General features: G+C 40.9%; 1 protein-coding gene across 1 annotated transcript in view; it reads right to left on the reverse strand.

Moving 5' to 3' along the window:
• Window positions 1-13068, reverse strand: part of LOC125881479 (sodium channel protein type 4 subunit alpha-like) — a 353001-nt gene that overhangs the window by 78188 nt on the left and 261745 nt on the right. The window contains exons 20-22 of the mRNA XM_049564551.1: window positions 8605-8745; window positions 8372-8492; window positions 6363-6550 (exon numbers count right to left, since the gene is read on the reverse strand). Coding sequence (XP_049420508.1) covers window positions 6363-6550; window positions 8372-8492; window positions 8605-8745 — 450 coding nt within the window. The remainder of the gene's footprint in view (window positions 1-6362; window positions 6551-8371; window positions 8493-8604; window positions 8746-13068) is intronic.

The following is a 13068-nucleotide window of genomic DNA, read 5'->3' on the forward strand; positions in this document are numbered from 1 at the left end:
TTTTCACATGGGACATGAACTTTGGTCTGTTTTGTCTGACCCATCCACCTCTCCTTCTTTCCACCCAACACAGACTTTTTTGCTCTTTATGATATGACTAGTTGTGGTACTTGATTATAATTGACTGAGTCACATTTGAAGCCATTGAAAAACACTCCATTTGCACAAAGCTGTGACCGCAAAACAACAGCATTACTACGCCAATTAACAGTTGTTTCAAAATATCCGATTTTGTTGTGAATTTGGATTTACTGGGTGGGCTGAGCCTGGATAACTGGTTGAAAGAGACAGACAGGAGGATGTTAAAAAGAAAGGAGACAAGCTGAAATTAACGAGAGAGAGATTAAAACGCTGGAAAAGTCAAGTAATGTGGTCGGACTACGTGGTAAATTTGCCATTGGAGTAGTGAAAAAACTTCATTGAGAAGGATGGAACAAACATCCCACCACAAAGTGTTAACAAAGGCAGACCTTTAGGAAATCAGGTACCGAATCCAAACACACCTGAAAGTCTTGTCAACAACATCTGGTTAATGTGTAGCTGCAAAACGGACACAGGGCTAAAGAGGGCAACCGCCAACTGAGGCTTGAATTATTTATCATCCACCAGTACAAGAGTGGTTAGTAATATGCAATACTGTCATTCGACGAATGCATAAAAAACAAAAAGAAAGGAATGAAGACAGCCTCCGGGAATTTTTGTTTGAAAGCCAGGGAGCCCACTGTGTCCTGTTGCTTTGTTGGAGAAATACCTGTCGCTGCTGCCACCCAATCCACTGGCTTTTTATCTCCATCCAAAGCAAACAAACTACACTACCCATCAAAGGTCAGTTTATCATGTAATGTTAGGTATACTAGAGCCCATGGGGGCGACTTCTTCAGCTCCATGTTGCCACAGATATGTAAAGCAGCTGGCACTTTGTGCTGCATCTGTGGGTTGCTTTGCAACCATTTTGCTGAATGTAGCTCAAGAACTAAAAATCACTGTAACCATGACCTTTCATGGTGTTTTGCTTAATTATTATATGTCAGTTGCTCTCAGTGTCAAGTATTGCATTAGAGAATTTGAAAGCCTGATGTATCTTATAAGATGCTAAAGGACTTCTAGTGATGTCACTCACAGAGGGCCATGACAAAGCATTAGTAGGGTTGGTGGGATTGGTGGTAGCTAGGTCCAACAACCACTGACTGTCACCCGGGAGGCCACTTTTTGCCTTTTGACAGACTGTATGGCCAAACCCTGTGTTGGCATGTGTTGGCAAAACGTACTGCGTTTGTTGTTGAAGAAAAACAAAGTCTATTTGCAGTGTTGTACTGACGTAGTGTGCTTATTTTGCAAGAGAATGTATGCAAACTGTAAATTTCCCATGAAAACATAAATGTATTTTGAAAACAGACAATGCATGTAACAGACAGACAGAAGTTGAAACAGCGTCCCAGAATGTCAACAACCAGGGCACACAGGGTACCTTGCACGTCATATGTGGACGTGGAAAGTCCATGACCAAACATCGATATGTGACAAGGTTGGAGTGAAAATGAGATTTGACATGCTAGGGATGAGAATGTGCTGGAAAAACACTTCAACCTTCAGTTTATCACAAACATTCAAAATCAGCACGTGGAGATACATGGTTTTTACTGGACAGGGCGGGGATGAAAAACTATCATCTGTAAACTAACTAAGTCTGTCAGATGAATGTAGTGCAATAAAAAGTACAACATTTACCTCTGAGATGTAGTGGAGGAGTATTACATGAAAATGGAGACACTCCAGTAAAGTACAAGTACCTCAAATTGCTACTTAATCGCAGTAGCCTACTTGCGTAAATGTACATTCCATCACTACCTTAATACAACAAATTTTTTGCACTTCAGCCAAGCTTAAAACCTTTTTGAGTTTTTTCCACTCAGGTTTTTTGTGCCAAATTATCTAAACTATCAACCTAAATCAGCTGAATGCATCTGATGTGAGACAGAATCCAGCATCTAATGTATTATTATTCCATATCTACAAAGGTCAGGCTAACCAGTTCAACAAAAGTTCAAGTCATGTCAGGAAACCCTTTCCAGAGCTCCCTGACTGTTACGCAACACAAACACCCACAGTGAGTGGCGAGGAAATCAAAGAATTGGGGGTGAAATAAGGAAATCAGAGGGTGAATTAAAGACCAGTGATGTGTAACATGAAGAACACGAGGATGAGGATAAAAACACGCGTCTACTCCTCTGTTTTCTTTTTCATTCTATGTAGAATGTTGAGCACAATTAAAAGCAAAAGAAACAGAGTAAGTGAGATGTAACTAGAGGGAGAAAAAAAACAGCCTGGCTGTTACACACACACACACACACACACACACACACACACACACACACACACCCTGAAAACAAAGCTTGATGCTAAAGAGTTGTGAAAGCAGTGATGCTCTCTGACTCCCCCTCTCTCCCTTTCTGTTGTCCCGACCCCCAACAGCCTCTCATCCCTCTCTCTCCCTAACACACACACACACACACAAACACACACATGCATGCACGCACACACACTCTTTCTCTCTCTGACTCGACAACAGCTGTTTTGGGGGGAAAATATGCTCCTGAGTTTTGTTCTATTTATGCTGCCCTTTCACATTAGGTCAGTGTGTGTTTTTCTGTATGTGTGTGTGTGTTTGTGTGTTTGTGTGTGCTCTGCAGTGCTCACTGCATTTGCATGTTTCACCTCATGGCTAACTGGCTACTGCACCATGCAAACACAGAGACTGAAGCAGAAATGATCAGCTTGTTTGCTGCTCAGTGTATATGCTGCTGTACAAACAGAGAGAGAGAGAGTCCCCTTAACCTCCTGAGACCACAGCTTTTCTTTGGTATGAATTTTTAATTTCTTCAGGCTATTTGGGATGAGAAGGACCTAAAACTAAGCATTACTGTATCTTTGAGCAGAAGGTATTATTTAAAAAGTTGTCCTTATATTCAATTTTATTCAATTCAATGTTATTTATAAAGCCCAATATCACAAATAAGAATTTGCCTCAGAGGGCTTAACAGCATATATGAGGACTATGGATTTATTTTTGATAGTCACAAGTAACAAAGTATGATATAAAACTGATAATTTCAATGCCTGTACATTGTTTTGCAAAAACAAATCAGCAAACAAAGTTTTGCAGCTCTAAAGGCCCAGACATGCCACACCTCCATCAATAATTAGTGTTTATGAAAGCCGACTGTTGCGTTGCCTCACGTCGCAGTGTCTTGGCCAAAAAGTTGCACATGAACACACCATAAAGACTGCAGCCAACGGCCAACCAGCATGTATGTTCTGCGCCTGTGGGAGAGGAAATAACTCTCCACACCAGCAGATGGTGGTAGTCTGTATTCATCATTCAGAGAAAGAAATTGGAAGACGATCTTGACGCTAGGTAGCTGGTTAGCACATTAACAACACAATCCAATGTTGAGAGAACATAGCATATTCATGTGTCAGTGAACAATGACACAAGGATATAGGAGGACACAGGGTTTTAAACTAAGCAATATGTGAGTTCTTGACACAAGATCAATAAGGTATGTATTATATTAATGGAGAAGTCATTCTTTGGAAGATTCTAACAGTTTAGAAGCCAGAAGGGATGAAACATCACAGTGTTTAACAAGAACATGGCAAAGATTAGAGAAAAGTTTTTAAATTGAAATAAATTCTGTATTGCAAAACACGTTTTTGATTCATTTCTTTCACGTGAATCATGTCAGGACACCTTGTGTCACCTTTGGGGTTTCTGACCCACAGGTTGGGAAACCACTGTGATACAGTATAGAAGGACAGAGAGACAGAACAGGTGCACAACATGATTAAAGAGGAGAGGTAATGATGAACTGAGTCAGCACAGGTGTGTTAACACGCACACACACACACACACATGCATCATGCACATGCGCACACACACACACACACACACACACACACACACACAGCACGACACAAATCTGTCATTTCATGTTAGATACAAAGAGAAGAGAGAGGAAACAACTAAACATCTCTTCTTCTCCTCCTGCTGCTGCAACACACAACATACAACACACACACACACACACACACGCACACACACACACACACACACACACACACACAATGAGACTATTTGAAAAATGTGACACAACTCTTACAAAGAACACACACACAAACAGACACAAGCACACACACAAGGTGTCTGTGGCTCAGTTGGACTTTTGTCCCATGAATAGATGAAGAGAGACAGGAGGCCAGCACACACACACACACACACACACACTAATATACACCCTTTTAGCACAAACACATCACACACAGCGTTGCAGAGTGAGAAAAATGCCTGACCATAATGCACTGCCTCAGGGCTCCAATTCTATCTGAGGGAACCTCTTACTCTGTGTGTGTGTGTGTGTGTGTGTGTGTGTGTGTGTGTGTGTGTGTGTGTGTGTGGTGAGTGTGTGTGTGTGTGTGTGTGTGTGTTTGTGTGTGTGTGTACGTGCGCTATAAATTGAGCTATCACAAAGACACTGTTCACAGAAAGAGAGAGAGGAAGTCTCTATGGGATATACTGTAATATTCAGAATATGTTTCAGATTCAGATACAGGATACTTCGTGGATCCCCAGGGGTAAACTGGGAGACCTTATGAATGCTCTGATACTGTATAGACACAAACCTATAAGAAGAGATATGTGCACAAGAAATATAAGAAATATGGGCAAATATGTGCAAAAGAAATATAAGAAATATGGGCAAATATGTGCAAAAGAAATATAGGCAAATATGTGCACAAGAAATATCAGAAATATGGGCAAATATGTGCAAAAGAAATATAAGAAATATGGGCAAATATGTGCAAAAGAAATATAAGAAATATGGGCAAATATGTGCAAAAGAAATATCAGAAATATGGGCAAATATGTGCAAAAGAAATATCAGAAATATGGGCAAATATGTACATTGAACTTCAAATGTGCAAAATACAAATGTAAGAGTAGAAAAGATGAGAACTAAATATTAAATAAAACATTAGTGTACAGTGTAAAAATTGCACAGTTGAATTGTTATTGCACAAAAATGTAGAGGGTTTCAGGTCAGTAGAGCATACTGTGCAGCTTAGCAGTTGAAACAGAAGAGTATTGCACAGTTGAAAATATAAATAATTAAAAAAAACTGTTAATACAGCAGTAAACCATTATTTACTATGTAAAAATATGGTGGAGTAATGGCGTGCTGAGCAGAGAATGAAGTCATGCTCATTGCAAACAGAGAAGCTCAGATTACTAACGTTTACGTAATCTGAGTTTACCTGTTTGTTGTGGTAAACAGTCCCAACTCACATGCACGTGCGCATGTGAGTTCCTGTGTGTATCCAACTGCCTAGCTAATCACTGCTGCTCTGCACTGCGCTCACACATTGGTAACTGGTGATTACAACAGTGGCACTGTAGCCAAAGTGTAGCGCCCACCCTCCGCCCTGGTACTTTAACACCATAAACTCTGTCAACACTGATGGCATTGTTAGCAGTGTTCGCACTGTTAGCTGTTAGCACTGTTAGCTATTAGCCACTGGCTCATCCACCTCTGTAGATACATATATATATATATATATATATATATATATGTGTAGATATTCATGAGAATGACCACGAAACTTCACCAAGGGGGAAAACAAAGCATTCACTACCATGCTGAAGAGTTGCTGTGTGGCTCTCTGCCTGTTAAATAAACTCAAAAATCCAGAGCTGAAGGGTATTTTTCAACCTGGACTTTATTTTCCCACATTTCTGTGTCAAAGTGACTCATTGTAACAAAAGTTTTTGAAACTGGTCCAGTATCAAGCATAAGCACTGGCCAGGCTGCAATAGAAGCGCTCAGGGCACGTCAGCATCGTCAATGTACCTCCAATAAAAGTACTCGTTTCTGCCACTGACAGGTTTAGTTTGTCATTTTCAATATCTGACAACATTATCTAGAACCCCAACCCTTTTAAAAAAAGAGTAATATCCTTTTTGCTTAACCAGAAATAACTCTAAAATCGGTATTAAAAAAAAATCCCAGCCACGTAGTCTTCAGACTAAATGTAAAAGTGTTATGTAAGATTAAAAAAAAGGTGAAGTTTGATCCGTTACACACACACACACACACACACACACACAAACACAAACACAGACAGACACACCAGTTGTTAGATGGTAACCTTGGGGGGGAACAACAGCTGACTCACCCACACACACCTGAGCTTGTTTACGTCAGACACAGATGCCTGTATGTGTGTGTGTGTGTGTGTGTGTGTGTGTGTGTGTGAACTAAAAAGCCACACAGTGTGGTCAGCAGACAGTCAGATCTCCTCCCTACCTCCTCCCTTTCCTCCTCTTCCTCAGAGCCCTCGCTCTGCTCCTCCTCCCCCTCCCCTTCCTCTTCCTCCTCCTCCTCTGGGAACTCTACGTCCGACTCTCCAGGGGCGATAGGGACGCTGATGGTCAGGTTTGGGTTTGTCATGTAGCTGTCATCCTCTGGCACCACATACTTCTCCACATGACGGCCTGAGACAGATACAAACACACAAATCAAAGTTGAGGTACATTAATCAACATTTAGTCACATTTTTTTAAAAAAAAAATCTCTAAAAAGATCTGTGAACTCCTGGTTGGTGTGTTCACGGATGCTCAGACATCAGAAATTAGAAAAAGTTAATAGATTATTTGTGGGAGAGACAACAGTATGCACAGTATCGATCACTAAATGGGTACTTTATCACTGGCTGTAGCTTAAATTTGTAACTTTATATCTTAATTGACTGAAGAATGTTCTGGTTGTTAAAATAAATTATTTCAGTCTTACTGCAGACTTAAAGGGCAGGACAACTTTTTTTTTTTTAGGTTTTTCTTTCTGTAGCCTCCCAGTGGTGCTCCTTATGAATTCAAATCTAAACATTAAGTTTTTGGTTAAGGTGTGTGGCATAATTTAGGTTTCTTTACCACAATGTTACTACATATATGTATTGCAATTTCTACACAAGAGTATACATTATCTCCTGCAGTGTTCATCGTGTTGATGGTAAAATAGCAAGATCATTTTTCTAAACTGAACAACCTGGCCCTGCAAATGATACAAAGCTAAACAAAGGCAATTTTAAAAAAAAAAAAATAAAGAGGTCATTGTGGGGAAGGTTGATGGTTCACCTTTAAGGGAGATCATTTGAACCATGGGTGCAGAGCTGCAAGAGGGAAGAGTAGGTTTATGATGGGATTTTGTTTGTCTGCAATTATGTGTATGTTTTTGCTGTCCCCAGCATGTTTGATTTTCTTTTTGTCTTCCACGACTTCTCCCGTCACAGCCGTCACTTTAACCAATAAAAAAAACACAGAGTGATCTGCTGCCATGGACAGCTGTATGGCAACAACACCCCAGCCTTTTTGATATTACCTCTTGGGACGTTACCACACAGAGTAAAAGGGGAAAATGATGACATGAAACAGCAGAGGCACTTTTTCAACCTGATGAGTACTGCCATTAGCATCAAGCTAGCAAACAATGTTATTTCTTTATAATGGAGGCGGATATAAAGTAATAAAATTAAAAAATACTGGTGAGGCTTTTACTCACCACAACTGCATAGGCAACCAGCTTCATTTGAAACAGACTACAGCAGACGCAGGCCTTTATTTCTCATTCCCTACAGCATTAATCTATTTTTACTTTTAATCCACTCCTGTTTGCACTGTTAAATTTAATGCACCACGCCATCTTTGAAACATTGCGAAAGACGACCAGGGATGATTGGTTGTGCACCAGCGTGTAGTCTGTCATGTTTGACAGCAAAGTTACAGCAAGATTTTATGACTCCACAATCACCTTATCTGAGATAGTGACTGTCGGAGCAGACAAAAATGTCATGTAGTCAGAAGCTGGCATCAGTTTGGACCCAAAAATCACACATTACCCCACCAACAAACTAACTAGCTGACGCAGCAGTAGACCAGCAGCTCCCATGTTCTGTGAGGTGAAATTTGTGTTTTTGTCAAAGAAGTCTGGTGGCTTTAAAGAGAGCAAAATAATGGCTTTATTCCCTGTGGAAATCACTGTCTGACTGTAAGGTACAGCAGTGAAAATATTACACTGTCTATGGATAAGCACCTTATACAACCCTACTTTAAAAAATCCAAAGTAACCCTTTAGTTTTACTGCAGTAAAGGTACTAATACCACTCTGTGAAAATACTCCATTACAGGTCAAGTTGCTGGCTGTAGCTGAGTATCTAACAGACAGATATGAGAGTGATATTGAACTTCTCATCTAACTCTCTGGCTGCAGCATTTTTCTATCCCCCAGCATCCTGTGTGGTCTCTCTGTGTGTGTGTTACCTATGACAGCTCCATTGGCCTCAGTGTGGATGGTGCTCAAGCGTTTGAGCTTCATCATGGCTTTGGCCTCTTTTCTCTTCTGACGGCGGCGCTTTAGATTCCCATTGAAGAAATCCACCACCTGCATCACACAGAACAGAGAAAAAGAAAAGACAGCGTGAGACACACAACATAACATGATTCAGACAGGTGCACAGTCAGGTATACTGACTGTCGGACAGACATACTGATACCTGTCTGCGGCACCAGGCCAGGCCTCTAGTGATCCTGTGGATGGCGATGTGTAGGTTGTTCATCTCGCCATCCTCATCGGGAGCTGACAGGTTGTCGGAACTGAAGCTGCTGAGGAGCAGAGCCAGGAAGAGGTTCAACAGCTGCAGACAGACAGACAGAGCAAGAAAGAGAGAGCGAGAAGGTGTCAGTTTTAACTTTAACCTTTATTAGTTAAATAAACACACCTGTGGTGTTAAACCTGTCGTGACATCTGTACAGTAAGATTGCATCATTATCTACAGAACCATCAGCTCAGCATAGGCTGAATATGAGACAGTGGGTCCCTGGGCATGCAGAGGACCCCACCACCTCTCCTCCACAGGAGCAAGGCACACCAACCTTACAGCTGTTTAGCCACTTTTTGTTGTTGTTTTGTGTCTCTTTGTAATTTATTTTGTGTCTGTGGTTGTTTTGCCTCTCTTTGGAGTCACTTTGAATCTCTTTGTAGTTGCTCTGTGTCTCTTTGCAGCTGCTTTGTTTGTCTCTATAGTTGTTATGCATCTCTTTGTTTTATTTTTGAGTCTTTGGTTGTAGTTGCTTTGCTTTGTTTTTTGTGTCAGTGGTTATTTGCCCCTTTTTGTTTGTGTGTCTCTTTGTAATCATTTTAAATCTCTTTGTAGTTGCTTTGCATCTTTTTTTGTAATCATTTTGAGTCTCTTTGTGGTTGTTTTGCCACTCTAGTCATAAATCTCTTTGTGTCTCTTTGCAGCTGTATTGGATCTCTTTGGGGTTGTTTGTGTTCCTGGATAGTTGCTTTATATTTCTTGATGGCCATTTTATGTCTCTTTGTTGTGGTTTTGCTCATTTTTGTCAGCACTGTGAGTCTCTTTGTGTCCCTTTGCAGCTGCTGCATCTCTCTGTAGCCACTTTATGTCTGTTTGAGGTCATTTTGAGTCTCTCCCTGGTCAGTTCGTGTTAGTTTGAGTGACATTTTGTTGGTCACAGCCAGTGGGGCCCCTGACACTTTGGACCTCTGGGACTGTGTCTGTGCCTGTTAGACCTGGTCAGTAATCCATCCATGCAGCTGACGCAGTTGATGAATTGGCTACAATAGCACTAGATTAGTGTCAGGTAGCTGCAGCGGACCTTGGATGCAATTTAGCTGCATCCAGTGGAAATGGGGGGTTTCAAGTGACTACTAAATACAAAGTATGGCTGAGGCTGATGGGAATACAATTGTGTCTATTTAGTCAAAAAACAAAGTATTGCACAAATTAAAATGTTGACCAGGTTGATACTACTGAGTGAGAATATGGATCATCACAGTTATTCCAATAAATCCAGAGGGGATCATGAATGTGTGAACCACAATTAACGGTAATCCATCCAATTATTGCTGAAGGTGTGTCACCAAAAAAACCAAATTTGTTGCTGGTGGAAAACATAATGCCTCCGACCATGGCTATTGCCTGCACAGACGCATGAAAACAGCTGTGTCATCAGTCTGCTGTTTGTTCTCTTCCATACATTCAGACTGTGGTTGTAACGAACATGTCAGCCTGGATCACCGAGGATGTGTGTGTTGACAATGAGGTCAGGGTGTTAATGAAATGCTTGTTTAAGACACATACAGAAACCAGGAAACACAAATCACCACACACTGCTTGTCCTCTGTCTGTCTGTCTACCGTCACACCTTCTTCCAGATGTTTCTATCCTTTAGTTAAACCACACACACACACACACACACACACTTCATGATCCACTGACACACATACACTCTTTGGTAACATAGTTTCCATAGCAGGTTGATTATTCAGAGTGTGATGAATAATGCCTGAGACCTCTTGGTAACTGATCACTGAGTCGGAGTGCTACTCTTAGCCAGATTGGCTTCTCTTTAACCACAGCTGAGTGAGCGTGTGTGTGTGTGTGTGTGTGTGTGTGTGTGTGTGTGTGTGTGTATGTGTGTGGTGTCTGTGAGTGTGTGTGGGTCAGGTGGATCAGGTAGCGTCCTGTGACTCTGATTACAGCCAGCAGATCTCGGACCTGCCGACACATTGGTTGCCTATTGCTGGAAGGCACTTGACAAGGACTCAGTGGACTGTAGGCTAGCCTGGTAAGACCATCTTGATGATGTGAGCTCAACATTCTGTTTCAATCACTGTATCAGTCCTGCATCGTATCCACAAATTAAAATCTAACTGGGGCAAATCAAGGACTTGCACTGCACTTGACAACGTCAGGAGCCAATCAGAGATTAGAATTGATGACTGAAAATGCAGGCTGCATCTTGCAGAACAATGGGTCTGCACCATTAGCACATCAGCATGCCTGCAGTGCACCATGTAGGCGAAATCTGCACACCATTTGCTTGTTATGGGGGCTGGCAGATACGCTGGATCCACCTTCAGCGACGTATCTGTCACTACAACCATATGGCCCATACAAACAAAGACAAGTCAAGGGAGATTGCTGAGACAGAGAACCGATGATTGTCACTGAGACTTACATAACATTATATTGGGATTAATACTGTCCATGCAGGCAATTATTTGTCAACCAGGAAAGCTGACATGGCTTAAGCTCTGTAGGCCAACATTGTTTTGTCAGCTGGAAATTACATGGTTGCTGCTGCTGGCTGACACATTACACTCCATTTAAACTGCTTTCCCGGCCCTCGCTGTTACGTGTTAAGCAGCACATCGGCCAACTGAAAAGAAGCAGGCCCAACAATGGTGGCTCCTGAAGTAACAAGCACTAACTCTAACGTTAGTAGAGTAAACAAAGCAATAAGTGAAGTTATTGCAGAAATAGAGTCAATAACGATTACAAATGTACCAGATTGATGTACAGTTTGGCATTATGAACGGTCAGCCTGAAGGCAACGGATGAAACTCAGGGTTCAGGATGTGTGTTGGGTCAGCAGATTCACATAAAGAGGATAAGATAAGACAATGATGTTCCTTTTTCCCTGTGATTTTTTTCTATGCATGAAGAAGAAGAAGAAGAAGAAGAAGAAGAAGAAGAAGAAGAAGAAGAAGAAATGTTTTCATATCCAAAACAATCTACAAGCCAGAAATCAGTTCATCTGTATCAGCATACATACTCAAATACATATAAACATATTCACATTCGCAGCTGCTCAGGTCTCGACAGCCAATGCTAAATGTAAAGTTTAAAGCATTTCAAAATATGCAGTTGTAATTTGAATAAAGCATATTCTTACAGGCACCCTGTGGTGTATTCTGAGCAAACTAATTATGTGTTTGAACTCATGTTGAATGCTTTTCTTGCAAAACAGACTCTTCTTAAAAGTTTGAAACTTTGTGTTGTATACACACATTTTTACTTACCAGCAGTCCTCTTCTTTTTCCCTGCCACTGTTGAAGCGTTGCTGCATTTTTAAGAGCATTACTGCCACCTGTACATCCTCACTCTCTCATAAAAACATTGGCCTGGTTTCAATACTGTGTTTTGTGCGTCGTCACTAAGAACAAGAAAGTGGATCACATCACTCCAGTTCTGAGGTCTTTACTGTACGCTGGCTTCCTGTCTGTCAGAGAATCAATTTCAAAATACTACTGTTGGTTTATAAAGCGCTCAGGTCTTCAGGGACAGGTCTGCTTTGTGTCCCCAGAGTCAAGACTAAACATGGAGAAAGAAGCTTTTAGTTGGTATGCACTACATCTGTGGAACAAATCCCCAGAAAACTGCAGGTCTGCTGCAACTCCCACTTCTTTGAAATAAAGACTGAATATTACATGACTGGAACTTCTATTATTGTAGTTTATAACTGTCTTAATATAATTTAGCTTGTCTTTTATTTTATACTATATGTTCTCTATAATATGTTGTCCACTTCAATGGTGGCTTTTGAAGTGTATGTATTTAAATGTCTTTTGATAATGCCTTCCTTTTGCTCTTTGTTTCAACACTTATGATGTTTTATGTAAAGCACCCTGAATTGCCTTGTTGCCGAAATGTACTAAATGAATAAATTTGCCTTGCCTTTCATATTTTGGTGTTGGGGCTGTACCTGTTTTATTACATTCAGATAAAGGACTGTGCCTTTACATGATCTTCAAATTACTGAAGTTTGTTCATTATACTGACATTTGTTATACTTACTTGAAATAATACCAATATGCAGATAAAAAACATTAATTTTAAAAGGTGTTGTCTTTGTTGCACTGTAATTAACAAAAAATACAAAAAACGGAAACAATAAACACAAGATCTGACAAATAATAATATCTGCAATGTATTCGGGAGAGCCCCCTGGGGAGTGTTTGTACGGCCCTGCACATCAGTGTATCATCTCACTGTCTCTCTGTATCTATCACACACACACACACACACACACACACACACACACACACACACTCTGCAGCTGATTAGTTGTTATGTAAGTACTCGACTGGAACCAGCAGCCTCCCAGTTTCTAGTTGTGTAAGTGGAAACCGGGCCAGTATCTGACATCAG

This window comes from Epinephelus fuscoguttatus, linkage group LG21, assembly GCF_011397635.1.
Source record: "Epinephelus fuscoguttatus linkage group LG21, E.fuscoguttatus.final_Chr_v1".
Lineage (NCBI taxonomy): Eukaryota > Metazoa > Chordata > Actinopteri > Perciformes > Serranidae > Epinephelus > Epinephelus fuscoguttatus.